Source organism: Bufo gargarizans, chromosome 9 (genome assembly GCF_014858855.1).
Source record: "Bufo gargarizans isolate SCDJY-AF-19 chromosome 9, ASM1485885v1, whole genome shotgun sequence".
In the NCBI taxonomy this organism is placed as follows: Eukaryota; Metazoa; Chordata; class Amphibia; order Anura; family Bufonidae; genus Bufo; species Bufo gargarizans.
In genome coordinates this window covers 78,607,177-78,629,423 of record NC_058088.1, presented here as the reverse complement: position 1 = coordinate 78,629,423, position 22,247 = coordinate 78,607,177, and the positions used below count along the sequence as shown (strand labels likewise).

At 44.1% G+C, this 22,247-nt stretch overlaps 1 protein-coding gene across 1 annotated transcript in view; it reads left to right on the top strand.

Moving 5' to 3' along the window:
• The window catches only part of NRK (Nik related kinase), a 334,012-nt gene extending 312,180 nt beyond the window's left edge, over window positions 1–21,832 (top strand). The window contains exon 32 of the mRNA XM_044306320.1: window positions 18,252–21,832. Coding sequence (XP_044162255.1) covers window positions 18,252–18,335 — 84 coding nt within the window. The 3' untranslated portion in view covers window positions 18,336–21,832. The remainder of the gene's footprint in view (window positions 1–18,251) is intronic.
• The last annotated feature ends 415 nt before the right edge of the window (window positions 21,833–22,247 follow it).

Genomic DNA, 22,247 nt, shown 5'->3' with positions numbered 1-22,247 from the left:
GGCAGGTGTTTTGTGCCTGAGGAGTTGCGCACTCGGTTGTTGCGAACCTACCATAACTCCAAGGCCGCGGGGCATCCTGGAAAGAATCAGCTGTCCTGGGCTGTTTCACGTCTGTTCTGGTGGCCTCCCCTACGTTCCGACATCGCCGCATATGTAGCGGCATGCTCCGTTTGTGCCCAGAGTAAGTCCCCTCGGCACCTTCCGTTGGGCCTTTTGCAACCCATAGCCACCGGGGAGCGTCCATGGTCACACCTGGGGATGGATTTCATTGTGGACCTCCCTGCATCCCGAGGCCATACGGTCATTCTCATGATAGTGGATCGGTTTTCCAAAATGTGCCACTGTGTTCCTCTCAAGAAGTTACCCTCTGCACAAGAGTTGGCCTCGATTTTTGCCAGGGAGGTCTTCCGGTTGCACGGTTTGCCCAAGGAGATTGTGTCGGATCGGGGGAGTCAGTTTGTGTCCAGGTTCTGGCGCGCCTTTTGCTCCCAGTTGGGGATTCATCTCTCTTTCTCCTCGGCCTACCACCCTCAGTCCAATGGGGCCGCAGAACGATCCAATCAGGCCTTGGAGCAATTCCTTCGTTGCTATGTCTCCGATCACCAAGACAATTGGGTTGACCTCCTGCCTTGGGCTGAGTTTGCCAGGAACACGGCGGTGAACTCTTCCTCTGGGACGTCTCCCTTCATGGCCAATTATGGGTTCCAACCTGCCGTGTTACCGGAGGTATTCTCTCCCCAGGATATTCCGGCTGTGGAGGATCACCTTTCCGTCCTACGTGCTTCTTGGGTACAGATCCAGAGGTCCCTTGAGGTCTCTGCGCAGCGCCAGAAACTCCAGGCTGATCGCAGACGAGCGCCCGCTCCTTCCTACCAGGTCGGAGACCGCGTATGGTTGTCCACCCGCAACCTCAACCTTCGAGTGCCCACTCCCAAGCTGGCGCCTCGCTTTGTTGGTCCCTTCCGAGTGCTTCGCAGGGTAAACCCGGTAGCCTATGCCCTTGCGCTTCCTCCTGGTATGCGGATCTCCAACGTGTTTCATGTCTCCCTGTTGAAGCCACTGGTGTGTAATCGTTTCACTTCCTCGATTCCTCGGGCTCGTCCGGTCCAAGTGGGCAATCGTGAGGAGTATGAGGTGAGCAATATCCTGGACTCACGCCGGGTCCGCGGCCGGGTGCAGTTTTTGGTCCATTGGCGTGGTTATGGTCCAGAGGAGCGTTCCTGGGTTCCCTCCGCAGATGTCCATGCTCCTGTCTTGCTCCGAGCCTTCCACGCACGCTTCCCTCAGAAACCGTTCCTTACTCCGCGGAGGAGGGGCCCTTGAGGGGGAGGTACTGTCATGGTCTTACCTCCTTGCTGTTCCCTTCGTTTGACATGTGCTGGCGGCCATCTTGGTTTCTGGGTTTTCTTGTAGCCTCCCACCCTGCGGCTCCTCCTTCCCACTGGGAGGAGCTGGATGCCCAGCTCATATATATAGGAGGTCTGTGGCTTCAGTTCCTTGCTTGGTCCTCCTGTGTTCACATGCTTCCAAGACTGCTGCTGCTTCTGGTTCCTGATCCTGGCCTCGTCTGACTACCCCGTTGGTTCCTGATCCCGGCTTCGTCTGACTACCCCGTTGGTTCCTGATCCTGGCTTCGTCTGACTACGCTTCTGGTTCCTGATCCTGGCCTCGTCTGACTACCCCGTTGGTTCCTGATCCCGGCTTCGTCTGACTACCCCGTTGGTTCCTGATCCTGGCTTCGTCTGACTACCCTTCTGGTTCCTGACCTCTGTCTCCGCAAGACCCTGCTTCGGTTTAGCCATCCGTTTGGACTTTGCTTACGGCTTGCTCTTCAATAAAACCTTCTTATTTTCCACTTATCTCTTGTTGTACGTCTGGTTCATGGTTCCATGACACCACCAAGGATTCCCGATCTTTCCACGGCTTGATCAGATTTACGTGGTAAATCTGGAAGGGTTTTCTCCTTCCTGGTTGGTGCACCTTATAGTTCACCTCGCCCACTTTTTCCACAATCTCGTAGGGACTCTGCCACTTTGCCAGAAACTTACTCTCTACGGTGGGAATTAAGATCAGGACTCTGTCCCTGGGATTAAAGCCCCTTACCCTGGCAGAACTGTTATAGATTTTGCTTTGAGCCTTCTGAGCACTTTTATAGGGAATAACCTCGGTCTCCCAGGTTTCTTTGGCTACATCTAGTAAACCCCTTGGGTGACGGCCATATACTAACTCGAACGGCGAAAAACCCTGTAGAAGCCTGGGGCACCTCTCTGATAGAAAACATAAGGTAGGGTAAGAGGCAGTCCCAGTCCTGGCCATCATTTTCTACCACTTTTTTTAACATCTGCTTCAGGGTCTTGTTGAATCTCTCGACCAACCCGTCTGTCTGAGGGTGATACACGGATGTACGTATTTGGGTGATTTCAAGCAATTTACATAATTATTTCATGACTTTTGACATAAAGGGTGTATCCTGGTCTGTGAGAATGTCTTTAGGGATCCCCATGCGGGAGAACATGAAAAACAACTCCCGGGCAATATTTTTGGCCACCATGTTTCATAGGGGCACTGCTTACGGGTACCAAGTGGCATAGTCCAATACAACCAAGATATACTGGTGTCCCCTAGCTGACTTATCAATGGGACCCACCAAATCCATCGCAATTCTTTCAAAAGGTACCTCAGTGATGGGAAGAGATACTAAAAGACTACAAAAATCTGTAGCCGGGGCACTTATCTGGCAGGTGGGGCACGACTCGCAGTATAATCTTACCTCCTCATATATTCCATGCCAGTACCCTTTCTTGTGTTTTGCTAGCGCACAAATGACCCCCAAGTAAGTGGTTATGTGCGAAATCTAGTACCATATGGCAATTGGGTTTTGGTAACAGAAGCTGCTCCACAATTTCATCGTTGCACTTGGTAACTCGATACAGTAGGTTTTCATTCATGGCAAAATGCAGACATTTCTGGTCAGCTTCTGGTTCCTGTGGTACACCATCTAACACAGTAACATTTCCTCGAGCATTCACAAGAGTGGGGTCTCTTAATTGCTCCGTACCAAAGTTACCTCAAGACACTTCTAAGTCCAACACATTCTGCCCAGATGGGCAAGCTTCCTCTTCCCCTGCTAAAACCTGCAACAGAAAAGTGTCATCATCAACATGCATTTTACTTGAATCATTTAAAGGGGAAGGCACAGATTTTGCAGGGGTTTCTTCACTGGCTGCAGAAGAGTCTTTCTTCTCCCAAAATTTCCAAAACAATGGGAAGTCCCAGCCCAATATCACATCATGCAAAAGTCTTTTGACTACCCCTTCATAGGTTACAGTCCCAGCCGGAGTCACCAGCTCAACCCGAGCCACTGGGCAAGACTTGGCATCCCCGTGGATGCACAGCACATTTATGCTTTTGTCCGGCACATAATTCCTAGCCAGAAAACTGCCACGCACCAAGGTGACCAGACTACCGGAGTCCAAAATAGCCCTGACAGAGCAGTCGTTTACTACCAGAGTACATATCTGTGGCTCAGATTTTAGTCCTGGTGAGGCCGCAAAAACTGGCACCACATACAGCGACTGTCTCCGGCTAGGTAGGTTTTCTATTGGTTGCTAGGGATGTTGCTAAGTGCAGATATTCACGATAAATTCACAATTAGAATATTCGCAGTCAACACTATTCGTGAATACGAATAGATAGCACTATATTCTAAATATTTGTGAATGCTCAAAGTGACGATATTGGCGATTAAAATTAGCAGTTTTGGGGTCTCCATGTCTGACCCACCGCTGTAGCTCTGGAGGGAGGGCTCTGAAATAGTAATCCACCACTACATTCTCCACGATCTGGGCCGGTGTAGAAGACTCTGGTTCCAGTCACCTCCGTACGAGATTGATGAGGTCATACATCTGAGATCGTGCAGGCTTGTCCACGGTGTAGCTTTACGTGTGGACCCTCTGGGCGCAAACAGCCGGTGTAACGCCCAAGCGAGCCAGGACCTCCCTTTTTAACTTGGCATAGTCCCGGATATCCTGCTCCCTGAGGTCATAGTAGGCCTTTTGGTTCACCGGACAGAAAGGGCACAAGGACCTCTGCCCACTCTGCTACTGGCAGTCTCTCTCTCTCCGACACTCTCTCTAACATGGTGTCATGGTCCCTCCCATGACAGAGGTGAGAAGATCGGAGAGACTGGCGGCAGGTGAGGGTATCTGTTTTCTCTGTTTTCTCCTTGCAGTGTTGTTGTTCTGTAATGACCAAACCTCTTAGCAGTTGCAGCTTGTAGTCATTACTGAGGCTCTATTTAGTCCTGACTCACACTGCTTACCATGCAGTGAGTTGGTTGAACTGGTGTGTTGTTCCTTTGGATCTCCTGCTCCTCCATTCTTCATGAAGCTGAGTGCATTTTGTTTTGCATTTTGTTGTTTGCTTGTGTGTGTTCTTGTCTAGGCCTCAGGGAGACGCTGGTTCCTTCATCTGGGGAGGAACCAGTAGTCTCATTCCCTACCACCACTCCTAGGGCCTTCCTGGGTCTTCAGGGATAAGGTTCCGGTGTATGAGTATTTCCACCTTCAGGGTCTAGTCATACTGGCAGGAGTCAGAGAGAGGTCTAGGGATTCCTAGGAAGTCACCTTCCCTTTCCCTTAGCTTTGAGGCCTAGACTCCGGTCTATTCCTTCTGTGTGTCATTTGGTGTTATCCCCTCCCCATTACCCTTGACACACGGTCAGGTAGGCCTCAATATCGTCTTTGGGCATCAGCTTTTGGAAGGCCCGCTGCACAGCCCTCCTCACATTAAAAGTCTCTGGTGGGCTTACAGCCACCCGTTGGGCTGGAGATACAAGAGTCTCTCTCAATATAGCAATCTGCTTCACCAGTAAATGACTGGTGTTCTTGCTGCTGTGCCATTGCCTGTTCCTGCCTTAGGTTAGCCTGCACCAGCTGCTTCCTCATTTCCTCCATGGCACTTGATGCACTTTACATAGCTGCAGCAGCTTTCACCCAGGACATTAAAGCATCAACTACCACGCCGTTGCCCCTAGCAACTTGCTTTTGCCTGCACCCTCCACCAATTGTTAGGGTTTGCTCTCTCAAGCAGAGCAGCGGTGACAGATTCCTTTGCATACAACAGGATTAAAGTCCAAATTCATGCTTTATTTTATGACAGTCCGGCAATTTACAGGCAAACCCAGTTATAATTCACTAGGTATGGTGAAGTTCCAGCACCACAAAAGATAAATCAAACTAAATAAACTCCTGCCCATCTGGGCTCTAACTAATACATATCAGTTTCTAGCTCACCTATTGAGTGCAGGTCACACACAGAGAATCCGGCGTCTCTAGCCAGCAAGGCAGCTAGCTTACTAGACTTTTCCAGGCACAACTCTCCCAGACTGACAGCCTGGGATGTGCTTTTATTTCCCCCTAATGATCCCAGCTGGCTACACCTGGGCATCCCTCAGGCTAGGGGAAAATCTGCCCTGAAATGGGGTGGACTGGGGAGGTCCCACTACCAAACCTACCTTCCCAATCCAAATAAAATCCAGCCCTTGAACCTTTAACAAAACTATCTCAGCAATCTACACGTTGCTGAAACCACTTTATCTTTTCTGGATTTTACTTACCTCACCCAGTTGAGGGACTTGGGTGAGATATACACCCTTTCCAAGACTTTACCACACTTCACAGTCTCACTCTATCCAATCAGTGCTGCCATTTTCAGACTGTGCAGGTACAGCCCCCTCATTTGTTACCGCCCCTCTGTACTCTTACTGCAAACTGCTAGCAATTCATTCATAATTTCTAATATAAATAATAAAGGAATGGCCCACTACAGAGCTATAAGAAGAGATGCTCCAGAATTGTTATTACATGGGGAATGCATAAAGCTATTAAAACAGGCAGGTCAGGAGTGTTGAAAGATCCTCTTTAAAGGTGTTTGCTGAGATTTTTTAACTGATGACCTATCTTCTGGTGGTCGTCTGACACTCGGGACTCCAGCCAGTCAGCTGTTTGAGAAGACACAGGCACTCACAGTAGTGCCGCAACCTTCTTGCAGCTTTGCGTAGGCCATGTGACTTCACATTCATTGTCATGTGGCCTAGGCACAGCTAGAACCATTGAAGTTAATGGGGCTGAGCTGCAATAATAAGCAGAGCTGCTGTGCAATGTATGGCGCTGTGCTTAGTGAGCTGAGAGAAGGCTGTGGCACCACTGCAAGTGCCGGTGCCTTCTCAAACAGATGATCGTGGTGGCCTCAAGTGTTGGACCACCACGGGTCAGATACGGTTGACCTATCCAGAGGTTAGGTCCCTTTATGCACCACATGTGAGTGCACTATGGGTAGCAGGTACTTCCTACAACCATAAATCAGAGATAATTCCAAATCTGGCCATTTAAACCATAATAAGCGACTATAAATAGTCATAGCAGCAACTTTTACGAGGGAGGCAACGCTCTAAAAAAAAAATTTTTTTTTATCTCACCACAGTCATAATGGCCCATAGAAAAAATAAAGATATGTAGATGACATAAAAATAATTCTAAAAATAAAAAAATAAAAAATTTTCTGTCCATTCTAACATTTTTTAGGGAAAATTTTAAAATTATGGGGAAAATGTATTAATCCATGTGTCTTTGGCGTCAAAATTCACAAATTTAGTTGCATACTACATTTGAACAAAATGTATGTGTTTTTGAGGTTTTGTGCCTCCCTCACTAATTTTTTAATCTATGTGAAAGGTCTGCAGACTGTAGTGGGAGCGGAGGGTGTAACCTTCTGTGAACCGGAGTTATTTTCTGCCATGCTAGTGCTGTGACAGGGTGTCTGCAGTGTCAAGTGGACTGACCTTGTGTGGTGCGGTGAGAGTCTTGCTGGTTCCAAGCAGCCAGAAAACATGAAGAGGAAACCCAGGTGTAAATTTGGTTTTCTGGCATACAGACCACCAAAAGTTATTCCAAATTAAAAGAGGTGTGCTCATTGTACACCAGTACACTGTAGTTTAATACTGGTATATGAGAAGCTAGTCTTAGCAAATCCCATTGTGGCTCTTGGAATGTTGACAAGTAGAAACAAAGGAATGCTGTATCCTGAAGACCCAAATAAGTCAACTCTAAAGTGAAAGAGCTCCTTAGGAGCTTTTCACCAATTGCATATATACCATAAAGGCAAGTTACTCTATCACCATGGTTGAGTCTATACTCCATGCGCCGTAAGGACCTTGTGATGCCTCTGGATCACATGACATGTTAAAGTCACGTGGGTTTGAAGCAGCCACAGGATGAAACAAAAGGGTAATATCTACATTCCATGTGCTAAGAAATGTTTGTAATATATTATAATAATAACTAAGCCTAATGATGGGGTTTAGGGTGAGGCGCATGGTCACTTTGAATGTCACGTGCCCCTGTGACATCAGAAGGTCCTTAAAGACGCACTCCCACAAAAATGTTTAGTCTCTGACCTGTTAGAAAGGTACATGATGTAAACTGTAGTGAAGGTAATCTTCTTACTGGTGACTGTATTTGTGAGTTATAACCTCCCTTATGATCCTTTTGTGCCGGAGAACATGTATTATTAAATCGTGCTGAGCTAAGGTGGCTTCCTCATGCTGCTGCCACCTCCACACTTTGTCGTCATGCCACTTTGTGGCCTCCTCAGGCTGCTGACACCTCCACACTTTGTCGTCATGACACTCTGTGACCTCCTCATGCTGCTGACACCTCCGCACTTTGTCGTCATGCCACTCTGTGGCTTCCTCATACTGCTGACACCTCCACACTTTGTCATCGTGCAACTCTGTGGCCTCTTCATGCTACTGCCACCTCCACACTCTGTCATTGTGCCACTCTGTGGCCTCCTGATGCTGCTGCCACCTCCAAACTATGTCACCTTGCCACTCTGTGATCTCCTCATGCTGCTGCCACCTCCACACTATGTCACCTTGCCACTCTGTGGCCTCCTGATGCTGCTTCCACCTCCACACTCTGTCATTGGGCCACTCTGTGGTCTCCTCATGCTGCTTCCACCTCACCACTATGTCATAGGGCCACTCTGTGGACTTCTCATGCTGTTCCCACCCTCCCCACTTTATGACTGGGCCACTAGTTTGCCTTTTTGGCTTGGCTGACATCATCATTTATTTGACCCTTCTTCTGTCAGAAGGAAGGTAAAATGAGACGCCCAACGAATCATCTCTGTGTAGCAACTGTAAGGCCTGTATGGTCCCATCAGAATTGTCTTATGATTTGGTAGCAAAAATCCGGAGTGGGTACAAAACACAGAAGACTATTCTGTTCACGTGTCATCACTGTTTTGGATCAACTCCTGTTTTTTTGGCATTAGCAATACTAATGGATTACCGACCAAATGCTGACCTGGTTGAGGTGGATGCTCAACAGACAGGATCCGTTTTTTGTGGGTTATTGTTCTGACGGATCAGAGGAAGGGCAAAATAATCAGTGACGTCAACACAAACTTACTGCTAACACCCTCTCCACTCTGTCAGGGGGGCTCTACTTGTATAAGCATGTAACAGAACAGGTTCTGTAGACATCTATGTGGAATCAGCTGACAAGGGTGTAAAAGGAGTGTGCTTCTTCTTGGCGCTAACATTGACCTGTAAGGTTGAGTTTATACTTGATCTATAGTAGAAAGTGAATCCACCTTGCGCTCCCTACTGGTGGGTCTGCGAACAATCAGCAGAACTGACTCCGCTGCTGAGTGTCAAAAGGAGCTGTTGTCCTCCTTCAGTTTCAAGATAAGAAGAATGGTTATGTCACCCGAAGGTGACGTAGGACACCAGCGCTGGAATAGCAGAGCCCACCCGCTACCACCCTCTATGTCTGGGATTTGTGGGTGAGTATTAGTGAGAAAAAAAGGGAAGGGGCGGGTGGCAAGACCGGAGCGAAAAAATGAAATTAAAGAATGAGCAGCCTGGTGCGCTTACCTGCTATACTAAACTGAGGGAGAAGGCAAGTTCAATCAAGAAAAAATGTCAGTGTACAATGTACAATACGATATATCGTGTGTACCTGGTAAGATCCTGCCTGATGACGGTCTGTAGTGTATCCTTTCCAGTTTGTTTCTTTTCTTTTTTAATCCAATAGGAGTGCTGTATTGAGTCCGTCCTTTGTGCTCACCTGCTCGCACAAACGCTGCCCCGGCCAGAAGCAAGCGTGGTGCGAGGGAGCTGGTTGTTGCCGTCGTCCTGGAGACCGCTTCGGTGACGTCACCTGTGTAGGTACTGTAGCCTTCGTAGGACAAAAACCTCCAACGCGTTTCGGAGCCTGTCGGGCTCCTTCGTCAGGGATGGTCAGCGCAATGTCCGTGCAGGTTTAAGTAATCTATCCAGTCTCCATGGCGACGGGAATCGGCTTGTGAAAAGCAGATATGTAAAACGGAGGACACTGTGTTTATTGCTGGATCGTACTTGTGAATATGTTTTATTATATGTATCCCACTGAAGGGTACCTGTGATTTTTAAGCGTACACTGGATACTAGTTGTTCTGATAGTGGGGAGATAGGTATTTTAATAGCAAATTGTGTGGCTGATATAATGGTGGTTGGTAGTTAGTGGAAAGCAAAAAGTTCAATTTCTTGATTTAACCCTGTGGGTGCCAGACTATTACATTTAAAGATCCACTTGCTTTCCATCCTAGACATCAGTTTAATGTAGTCTCCTCCCCTACTGTCTTGTTTTATTTTTTCGATTCCTACAACAGTTGATCCCACAAATTTTCCCTGATGGAAGTTGGCATAGTGGCGTGATAGCGGGTGGTGATCTGCCTTTTTGTGTATGTTGTTGACGTGCTCCCTAATCCTGGTTTTGAGCTCCCTTTTGGTGCGCCCTATATAGATCTTTTGGCACGGGCACTTAATGGCGTAGATCACCCCCTTGGTATTGCAAGAAATATGATCCTTGATAGTGAATTTGCCCTGAGGGGTATCGAATTCTAGTATTGGTTTTGTTTGGAGTCTGGATATTTTGCAATTTTTGCATAATCTGCATGGAAAAAACCCTTTTCTGACATTGGCTTTCTTCCTCACTATATTCCTTTTAACAGACGGAGCTACAAGATTGCCTAGATTGGCAGATTTTTTAAAAATAAATGTCGGTTTGGGGGGGATTTTGTTCCCGATCGTTTTGTCATATTTAAGAATATCCCAATATTTATAGATAATTTTCTTAAAGTGATTGGCCCCTGCACTATAAGTGGTGATAATTGGTACTTGGATGTTGTCAGTGTCATCACTTATATATAGTTCGTTTTTAGTTTTTGTGTTTTCTTTAAGTAATTTATTTCTATCCATGTCAATCACAGTTTTAGTGATGGGAATCAATGTTTCTTTCTTGTAGCCCTTCTCAATGAGTTTTTTATTTAATATGTCAACTTCCTTGTGGTAATCTTTGATGGTGGTGCAGTTTCTACGGGCTCTTATATACTGGCTAAAGGGGATGTTATTGAGCCATAAAGGTAGATGGCAGCTTTCCAAGGGGATGAAACTATTGGTGTCCGTCGGTTTATGGTAGGTTTTGGTTTCTATTTTCCCGTTTTCAATGAATATGGTTAAGTCAAGAAAATTGATTTGTTTTTTGTCAAAGGTTGGGGTGAAGTGTAGATAAAATTCATTTTTATTTAAGTTGATTAAAAAGTCATTTAGTGATGGTACGTCCCCTTTCCATATAAAAACAACATTGTCAATAAATCTTCTCCAGAGGACCAGACCCGCACCGAGCTCGCCATTGGGAAATATGGCAGACTCCTCCCATCTGCCCATATATAGGTTTGCGAAGCTCGGTGCGAATCGGGTCCCCATCGCGGTCCCCCACGTCTGAAGATAAAATTCTGATCCGTATTTAAAATAATTATGTTCCAGAATGAACGTAATGCAATCCCCAATAAAATCGATCTGTTCTTCTGACATATTTGTGTCCTTTCTTAAAAAATGTTCTGCAGCCTCACGGCCTTTTTTCTTTTCAATGATGGTATATAGGGCAGTCACGTCTAGTGTTCCCAGGATATAATTGGACTCCCATTGGATACCTTCAAGGATTTGCAAAATGTGTTTTGTGTCCCTCAAATATACTGGTAATAGTAAAACTTTCTCTTGTAATAGGACATCAACGTATTTGGATAGATTAGAGGTAAGGCCGTCGATGCCTGAGATTATTGGTCTGCCAGGGGGATTTGTTTGATTGGCCTCCTTTTGTCACGGCGGCATAACTGGGTTGTTGATTTTGAGGTGTTTTATGTTTAGTGGTACTGATCCTTGGTGATGTGACCTCAGTTATGGGGTCTTCCTCTATTCTTTCTAGAATTGCGTATCTATTTGGGGATATTATAGAGCCATTTTCCAGTTGTTTAGTTCGGTCTATATTGCTACTAGATTCTGTTTTAGGTGGTGAAGGTGTGTTAATCCTATCGTTGTGTGTATGGTTAGTGACGTATCCCTTGTCTGGACTATCCTCATAGACTGAAAGGTTATTGAGGGTACAGTCACACCATGTGTTATCAATGGTGTCAAACTCCCCCTCTGACACCAGACTGACTTCTTGTATGGTATCTGTGTTGGATACTTTGTCTATTTCTCCTGTATCTCTCTTGAATTTTTTGTTTTTTTTGACTATGATAGCATCTTCTTTATTTTTAATTCTATTCTTTATTGACCTAGAGATCCTGATTAGGTCTTCCTCTTCTTTATATGGTCTTATTTTGTCGAATATTTCCAGAATCTCCTTGTTGTTTCTTCTTAGACTTTCTTTTCTTTTATCTATAATAAAGCTTACTGCTTGTTTGGAGAAATCATGGAATAGTGAGTCCCATTCGTTTAGAGTCATAGGGTCCCCTAGATCACCATTGAGCGGTTTAGACACTTTTAAACCCTTAGGTACTGTATCATTTTCTAGGTATTGTTCTAGGGAAGAGACTTCCGATAGATCCCCTTGATCTCACTGATAAATATAAACGCAAATTGAATTCACTAATCCAAAAAGGCAAAAATATGGGAGTACTCTCAAAGGAAGAAATGCTTTTTACCAACAACCAAAGTCCCAAGATCCCAATATTTTACTATCTGCCAAAAATTCACAAAAATCAAACAAATCCCCCTGGCAGACCAATAATCTCAGGCATCGACGGCCTTACCTCTAATCTATCCAAATACGTTGATGTCCTATTACAAGAGAAAGTTTTACTATTACCAGCATATTTGAGGGACACAAAACACATTTTGCAAATCCTTGAAGGTATCCAATGGGAGTCCAATTATATCCTGGAAACACTAGACGTGACTGCCCTATATACCATCATTGAAAAGAAAAAAGGCTGTGAGGCTGCAGAACATTTTTTAAGAAAGGACACAAATATGTCAGAAGAACAGATCGATTTTATTGGGGATTGCATTACGTTCATTCTGGAACATAATTATTTTAAATACGGATCAGAATTTTATCTTCAGACGTGGGGGACCGCGATGGGGACCCGATTCGCACCGAGCTTCGCAAACCTATATATGGGCAGATGGGAGGAGTCTGCCATATTTCCCAATGGCGAGCTCGGTGCGGGTCTGGTCCTCTGGAGAAGATTTATTGACGATGTTGTTTTTATATGGAAAGGGGACGTACCATCACTAAATGACTTTTTAATCAACTTAAATAAAAATGACTTTTATCTACACTTCACCCCAACCTTTGACAAAAAACAAATCAATTTTCTTGACTTAACCATATTCATTGAAAACGGGAAAATAGAAACCAAAACCTACCATAAACCGACGGACACCAATAGTTTCATCCCCTTGGAAAGCTGCCATCTACCTTTATGGCTCAATAACATCCCCTTTAGCCAGTATATAAGAGCCCGTAGAAACTGCACCACCATCAAAGATTACCACAAGGAAGTTGACATATTAAATAAAAAACTCATTGAGAAGGGCTACAAGAAAGAAACATTGATTCCCATCACTAAAACTGTGATTGACATGGATAGAAATAAATTACTTAAAGAAAACACAAAAACTAAAAACGAACTATATATAAGTGATGACACTGACAACATCCAAGTACCAATTATCACCACTTATAGTGCAGGGGCCAATCACTTTAAGAAAATTATCTATAAATATTGGGATATTCTTAAATATGACAAAACGATCGGGAACAAAATCCCCCCCAAACCGACATTTATTTTTAAAAAATCTGCCAATCTAGGCAATCTTGTAGCTCCGTCTGTTAAAAGGAATATAGTGAGGAAGAAAGCCAATGTCAGAAAAGGGTTTTTTCCATGCAGATTATGCAAAAATTGCAAAATATCCAGACTCCAAACAAAACCAATACTAGAATTCGATACCCCTCAGGGCAAATTCACTATCAAGGATCATATTTCTTGCAATACCAAGGGGGTGATCTACGCCATTAAGTGCCCGTGCCAAAAGATCTATATAGGGCGCACCAAAAGGGAGCTCAAAACCAGGATTAGGGAGCACGTCAACAACATACACAAAAAGGCAGATCACCACCCGCTATCACGCCACTATGCCAACTTCCATCAGGGAAAATTTGTGGGATCAACTGTTGTAGGAATCGAAAAAATAAAACAAGACAGTAGGGGAGGAGACTACATTAAACTGATGTCTAGGATGGAAAGCAAGTGGATCTTTAAATGTAATAGTCTGGCACCCACAGGGTTAAATCAAGAAATTGAACTTTTTGCTTTCCACTAACTACCAACCACCATTATATCAGCCACACAATTTGCTATTAAAATACCTATCTCCCCACTATCAGAACAACTAGTATCCAGTGTACGCTTAAAAATCACAGGTACCCTTCAGTGGGATACATATAATAAAACATATTCACAAGTACGATCCAGCAATAAACACAGTGTCCTCCGTTTTACATATCTGCTTTTCACAAGCCGATTCCCGTCGCCATGGAGACTGGATAGATTACTTAAACCTGCACGGACATTGCGCTGACCATCCCTGACGAAGGATCCCGACAGGCTCCGAAACGCGTTAGAGGTTTTTGTCCTACGAACGCTGCTATTCCAGCGCTGGTGTCCTACGTCACCTTCGGGTGACATAACCATTCTTCTTATCTGAGTTTATACTTGAGTTATTTGGTCAGTTTTGGCCCTGTTAATGCCCAAATAAGTGAAGTATCCAGTGATTCTAAGAACGACGCCTGTCATCAGCATGTCATACGGAGTCACAGTATTATTTTACTACCAAAGCAGACTCCCTATGTGTGTTACTGCAAGGCACAGTGTTCTACACCACTATACAGGCTCTCTGCAGCCAGTAAATAGCAGTTTTTAATTAAATTCACCGCTAATGTATTCGGATCAAATTTTTCCCCACAAAATCTCTGAACCGGTGAATCAAAATTTCACTGGTTAGAAAATTACTCTACAGTTTACATCATGTACCTTTCTTAAAGGTCAGAGTATAACATTTTTGTGGGAGTGCTACTTCAAGGAGCATGGAGTTTAGACACTACCCTATTCTTAAGGCATAGGATGTGCTTCCTGACACAGTCAGGGCATTTGTCTACAGCTGTCACTAGAGGGAGCTCATTGCATCTAGATTTATACAGCTTCCAGTGTGTTAAATATCAGGCTCGGACTGGCCCACAGGGGTACAGGGGAATCCCCCGGGGGGCCCTTGAGCAAGGTGGGCCCCTAGTCTCCCACCCCCTACACAAGTGGCACATAACACAGTAGACTTACTGCACTACATACATATATTACCCCTAGTGGTAGCTGCACACAGACAAGATTGTATCATGTAACCTGACTGCATGAGAGGTCTCTGCCAAAATGGTGACACTGCAACCTCTGTACAAAGAAACAATCATTAATAAAAGAATAATGAAAATTTTCTTGGTGGCTAACTGTACTGACAAAATTTAGAAAACAGATCTACTACACCATACAAATCAAAATGGAAAGTAAAACTGTGAAATGTTATAATCGCTTATATAACTGTAAAATCTGTATTCCTACAAGGCATTAAAGAACGAGTTGATGTCAGCATGAATAATCCATCCAGCTCTGTATTTTCGGAATTATGATTTGATTGCCTATAATTGGACATACTGAGTTTGGATGATTTACTTGCCATTCTCCTCACGCCTTAGAAATCACAAACTGGATTTGGATAATGAATAAGAGAAGCTAATGCCCCTGTCACAATATGAACTCTACTGTCATCTGATAATTCTCCCATATAATGGTCTTAGAGGAGTACTGCATGTGACGGGGACATATCTAATAAACTGGACAGGGGTTGGGCATTAATGGCAGCAGTCTGACCGACCCTGAGTTATTTCCTTTATTGCTGTGAACTATTTATGAAAATCTATGTCTTGAGGGGAAAGCTGTCAGAGACGACTCTTCTCAAACAGCATGAAATGCGTCTCCATCCACATATTCTATTTAAAGCTTGGACATGTTATATTATAGTAATGTTTTATCCAATTTTAACCAGGGAAACAAAATAGTACATACAACTCTAGAAGTCATATAAAAAGTCCACTCAATGGAAGTGTCCTTCATAAAAGAGCTGCTGGTAAAAGGATGGATAAACAAATGAACAAAAAGAGTAAATCGGATTACCATCTATTGTATGATGGGCTCCTGTTGAGGAAGAGAAGGATCAGGAAATTTGATTTTAAAGGGGTTTTGTCGTCAGATATGTCCCATTAAAACCATCTCACCTGAGACGTACACTTGACAGTTGAACATCATGATCTTGCTCCCACATTCTTGAGAAAATCAATGTTTTATAATAATCAAATGAGCCCACTAGGAGCAACAAGGAAGGTGGTGCTCCATCCCCGTACAGCGCATGCGCCAAATGAGCTCCTTTGAGGCTTTAGGGCTAAGTGTGAGTACATCCTCACATCTTCATTAGCTGGTATTGTCAGTCATTGATGTGGGAGGGCATGGGGGCAGTAAGGAGAGCCTCTGGGAGCAATGAGCTGTAATCCCCGGTTGGTCCACCTTTTCCGCAGTCCCTTAGTACCTCTCCCGATCATCGAGGTACTGTTTGAGAGAATCGCTATGGATCTCATAGGGCTAGTACCGAAGTCCGGTAGAGGGCACCAACATATCTTGGTCATCCTAGACTACGCCACTCGGTACCCAGAGGCGGTGCCACTGCGACATACATCGGCCAAACTCATAGTTAAGGAGTTAATGGAGATGTTTTCCCGAGTAGGACTACCTAAAGAGGTGCTGAACGACCAGAGGACCCCTTTTATGTCCAAGGTTATGAGGGAACTCTGTACGTTACTGCACATAAAACAGCTATGGACGTCCGTTTATCATCCGCAAACGGACGGTCTGGTAGAGAGGTTTAACAAAACATTAAAAAACATGTTAAAAAAGTGGTGTCTAAAGATGGGAAGGACTGGGACCTTCTTCTGCCTTATCTCATGTTCGCTGTGCGAGAGGTACCCCAGGCCTCTACTCGGTTCTCGCCCTTAGAACTGCTATATGGCAGACATCCTCGTGGTTTGTTGGACGTAGCCTAAGAGGCTTGGGAACAGAAACCTACTCCGCACAAAAGTGTCCTTCAGTACATTACCCAGATGCAAAAAAGGATAGAGACAGTGTTACCTCTTGTTAGGGAGCATATGGAGGCAGCTCAGCAAGCACAAAGTCGTATCTATAATCGGCAGTCCGGATCTTTAACCCGGGTGATCGGGTTTTCATTTTGGTACCGACCGTGGACAGTAAGTTCCTGGCTAGGTGGCAGAGGCCCTACGAGGTACTCGAGAAAGTTGGAAAGGTACACCAGCCAGGGCTACGAAAGCCGGAGCAGTTTTACCATGTTAATTTACTAAAACATTGTAAAGATAGGGAGACCTGTACTGAAGACAGCCTGCAGCCGGGTTTTCTAGGGAAGAGGTTCCAGCCCCTTTGTCTGATGCAAGGGAAGCGGTTGCCACTGTAAAAATTGCTGACAGCCTCTCCTCTAAACAGGCTCAGGAGGCCAGGGAGTTCGTTAGTCAGAACACGGATGTGTTCTCAGATCTCCCTGGATGCACTTCCGCAATCCAGCATGACATTGTCACTGAGCCTCAGGCAAAAGTCCGGTTAAAACCATACCAGGTACCCGAGACTCGTTGACAAGCCATCTTGGAGGAAGTTCCTCGGTGCTGTACTGTCCCAGGAAGTCAATGGGTAGGAGCATCCCGTTGTCTTCCTCAGCCGTAAGCACAGCCCAGTCGAGACCAGGTACAGTATAGTGGAGAAAGAGTGCCTGTCTATCAAGTAGGCACTCGAGTCTCTCCGCTATTATTTTTTTGGGAGAAAATTCCGCTTGGTGACCAACCACTTTCCTTTTAAGTGGTTGAGCCAGGCCAAAGACAGAAATGCCCGGGTCACCCGATGGTTCCTTTCCCTACGGAACTTAAAATTTACAGTGTACATTGTCTGGCGAGTGTTCACCCCCTCGTGGTTGAACAAAGGGGGGGGGTATGTGACACAGTGAAGGGTATGGTCTGGGAAAACAGGTATTTTCCTCCCAGCATGCGCTGCTGGGCTAACTTGCAGCCAGGTGGGGTCAAACCCCAGACTGGAGTTTAAGTGCCGGTCCGGCTTTTGGTAGTACCTAGTTGTCCTTTAAAAGACAGCTCGGCTCAGCAGCAAGGTGTGTGTGCTGGGATCTGAGGCTTGTGCCGTGCTGGAGGGCTGAGACCCATGTTTAGGGGAAACAGGCCCCCTAAAAGCCTGCTATGGACTGCTGAAGGTAGAACTGCCAACAAGGTGATTTTTGCTATGTGGACTTTCCATTGTGTGTGAACTAACACCAAGACGAGTACATTGTCTGGCGAGTGTTCACCCCCTCGTGGTTGAACAAAGGTGAACTAACACCAAGACTGCGAAGTGACATTTTGTTTTTGCCTTATGTGTGAATAAACACAGAAGTTTTATTCAAGAACTGGTAATTTGCCTCTGTACTGCGTCCGCATACCCTGTCTACCAGAGTGAATCCCCACAATAGATACATTATAGATATTAGAAAGATATAAATAGATATATAGATAATCAGATAGAAAAATAGGTACATGATAGATAATTGGTTATATGATAGATAATCAGATAGATAGATAATCATATAGACAGAAAGATAAGTACATGATAGATAATTAGTTATATAATAGACTGATTTCTGTCCTGTGAGCAGTATTTTTATAAATTGTCAATTTCTTGCCCTGATTATAATTTTATGTGATCTTTTTCAGGTATTTTTTTCATCCATACAATCTGGTGGCAGCAGTCAGATTTACTTCATGACCCTAGGACAAAATGTTCTCTTCAACTGGTAACTTGGTGTCAAGCATCTTGGGAATTGCAGACCACAGCGGTGGCTGTGAGACAAGCCTCCTAAATGTGTGCACCATAAACCAGAGACGGCCCAGAGGAGCTGCACATTTATAGTAAATGTACCTCCTGAGTAGGAAGTAAGAAGGAACAGAGTCTGGGAATGGCTTGTAGCATTACTTATATCTCGTGGTTACATCTACAGTTTGCACACGCCATTTTCAGGTTTTTTATTGAAGAAATTGTTTCTCTGGCTGTTGGTGAACTAATATTGCTGAGAGCCGGAGGTCATAGAAGTTAATGTAGCAGAAGACATATAGATTAAGGTTAGATACATTTATCCCTGAGGAAACAAGCATTGCACACACTATACTGGTACAATATCTTATGAATTAGATCTGCATAGCAGTGTATAATAGGGAAATCTCAGTCAGGACAGGTATTAAATGAGTTTTCAAACAAGAATCTATCAATGGCATTCTAACCTCTGACTCCTTCAGTATTAATGATACAGTTAACATTCATTCCTAAAGGAACACTAAACCTAGGAATAAATAATAAAAGTAAATAGGAGATAAACTTATTGACAGTTAAGCATAGAAAGAGCAGAGATTTACTGTAAAAAAATGAATTCAAGTCCTACTGAATATTTTCACATAAAACTATATATCAGTCTGCTCAGCTCCTCCTGCTCTATAACATGCTGCCTGTAGATCAGTTTCACGTGTTTCCTTTAAGCCTGACTCTATTTACGTTACGGCTTCTATATACAATAGAATTCACAGTGCTCTACCAGATCTGTCACACAACAGACCACAACCCACCCAGCAGATCCCATTGCCTTATAATGAGGTCTATTCCACTGAGGCAGCCATTGTTTTGATGGCACAAACTGTCATGCATGCGAATGTGAACATAGCCTAAGTGGTATGTACTATGGGGGTAATTTATTAAGACCGGCGTTTCAGAGCCCATTGCGCTGGATCCGGCCGGCCTCCACATAACTTTGGTGCATCCACCACCGGTCTAAACTGTAAGCCAGCTTTCTTGCGGGCCGTCTCGTCCAAGGCAGGACGTCCCCTTCCCCACCTATGCCACGCCCCCATTTTTAGACATGATGTCAGCAGGAAAAAGTCGCAGATTGCTGCGCAAATAATCCTTTGTGCCACAAGCTGCGACAGATATACACCAGGAAACTGGCGTATATCATTTAGTAAATTAATCCCTATATCCTCCCTATGGACAAGTATTTAGACTTTATCAGTCTTTATAGGAAATTGCAAAGACTGTTCCTAATTGTCAGAGACAGTTCCGGTAAATTTGTGCTGGCCACAAATGGGTGGGACTTGCATAAAACCAGCCAGCAAATGTGTAGTCCTGATGGATTTAGGGAATTCCCTGGTGGGGATTATATGCCCTTAATTTACCAATTACAATGTTGTAAGGTATGTTGGATGTCCACTTGATAAAGAAGAATTTATTTTCGTCCTGTACCTCTTTAAATATTAGAAATGTTACTGTATTGCTATGAATCTACTGCTACTTAAAATTTAAGACATATCAAAAAATTGTGTATTCTGGGTAACTAGCAAACTCTATGATATTGCACTTTTGTCTCAGAATTTGATCATGCTTCGCTGACACTGTAATATAAATCTTACTTGAAAGACTGCAAATTCTATTAAAATGTAGAAAGCCTATAGTCGGCAATGTAAAATATTCCTGTAATATAGTTTGAATGACATTTTAGTTAGCAAATGACTGCATGGAAAGTTAATCAGAAATACATTTGTGAAGCCATTTCTTATGATTTCTAAAATGACATGCACAGTAATTCAAGATAATACTAATAAAATGATATAGCATTCTTTCCTTTTAAGAAGCAGAACGTGTATCTTCACAGTTGAGCAATTTTGTAGATTGTAGTTTCACCTTTCCTTTACTTAATGCAGCATTTTTAAAAGCTTTCAATGTGAATAGAGAAATACAACTCAACATTAGTATAACATTTGTATGGTTTCTTAATTTTTTATATTCATTTGTACTTGTGAAAGTATTTTACCTTTAGGACTATGGGAGGAATCTATCCAACTCTGCTATACAGAATTTTGGCTTAAAAAAAGCTCCAGAATACAGTTATGTGACTTTTTGGGCTTATCGGCACATGTTTGTGAAATTTTGTGTTTTTATACCACTCACTCCAGTTTTGAAAAGTGTTGGGAAAGTGGCATGGTTAGCCAGTTGAGCTGACTTAGGGCAGGATTTATCAACTGTGACAAAAATTGTCTCAGTCTTACGCCAGTAATGGGGGGGGGGGGATAGAAAGTGGAGTAACATCCCAAGACAGAAGTGTTAAGATGGGTTTAAACTGCCCTGATTATTGGGGGCGAACATCTGAACAAACATTTGTTCCAGTTAATCTATGAGAAGTTGTTGCCGATCACTGGATGAATGAGCGAAACACTCCTTCTTTGTGTAAAACAAGCATTCATGTTTACACCTCAATGAGCAATTCTGGTCAGCAGATTGTGCTGTGTGAACAGAGATCTGCTGCCTAGAAACAATGAATCTGTATGGGAGTGAGGCTGAGCGATAGCGGTGGTCATCGTTCATCCCCATACAGTAGAGGGGATCACTGCATGACGAGCAGGCACCTGCCTCATCAGGCCCTGTAAACCGGCTTTTAGTCTTAAGCTGGCCATACACATTATACTTTTGTCATCCGAGAATGGTTGGTTCGGATGACACACCAATGTGTTTGGGGAGCTCACAACTCTTCCCTGACTGATGAAGCTGGGGAAGACAAGGATCAGGCTAAATGAATATTTTTGCCTGATCTTTTTGTACTACAGGGAGATAAGTCACCACCAGAACTGCCTGGCAGTGGCGTTTTCCACTCCCTCCATAGCATACTCAGACATGTTTAACCAAGCTGAACATGTATGTGTACGAGAAACCAAGAGGGAGACAGGAGAGAGAGCTGTCAGCTGACAGCTATTGAATGTGTATGTGTCACGCTTCGGTGTGGGAGGGAAACACCAGCACCAAGCATAGGAGGGAAGGAGGAAACAGGTAATCAAGCCTAAGAACTAGGGAAGGAAGATGGACACCTCCTAGTGAAAAGCCTAACCAAAATCCTGACTGACTACAGGAATGAACAGACCCCAAAGGTAGGTGAGTTCATACACAGGACTACCTAGAGTCCTATCTAGCCCTATAGGACCCTGGTACTAATGGTAGGGACGAGACTACCTGTTCCTCTAAATGGAAGGACTAACAAGAGTCTACTTCAGGCCTAATACAAACAATAAGGAAATGCAACACACAGAACCCAAACAAAATAACTTCAAAGAGACTATGGAAGCATCAGGAACTTCAGCCGAGATCCAACCACAAACAATCCACAGGCACAGAAGCTATAAACCGCACAGCACTAGTGGGAGAAACAAGGAAGGTTAAATGACCACATAAGCAACACCTGGAGGCAAGGGTGTGGCCATTACCAGAGACAACACAGACACCTATTGATCCACAAGGAAAACCTGTCAGATCAAACCACGTGTTGCCAGTCTCACAGATCTCCTGCCACTCACTGTCACCGGGACGTCCGTATGTCTCGGTACATCATTAAAGATGCCCAAAATTTATCAGACATTGCGCTTTTGATATATTTGGCCCAAGCTACAGCAACACAGACTCCTGCAAAATTGAGATTTAAAATTCCCCTCTTAATAAATGTCCCCCTATGTTTAGTTATTAAGTGCAGTTTACAGTATGCCATTTTAACCTTCATCTCGTGTTATTAAATGAACCACATTTTTTATTTGCCTTACAACTATCATTCGTATCCCACATGAGAAAGGGTATTTGGTGTACAATGTGAACCTGAAATAATAAAAGTATAACACAAAGCACCT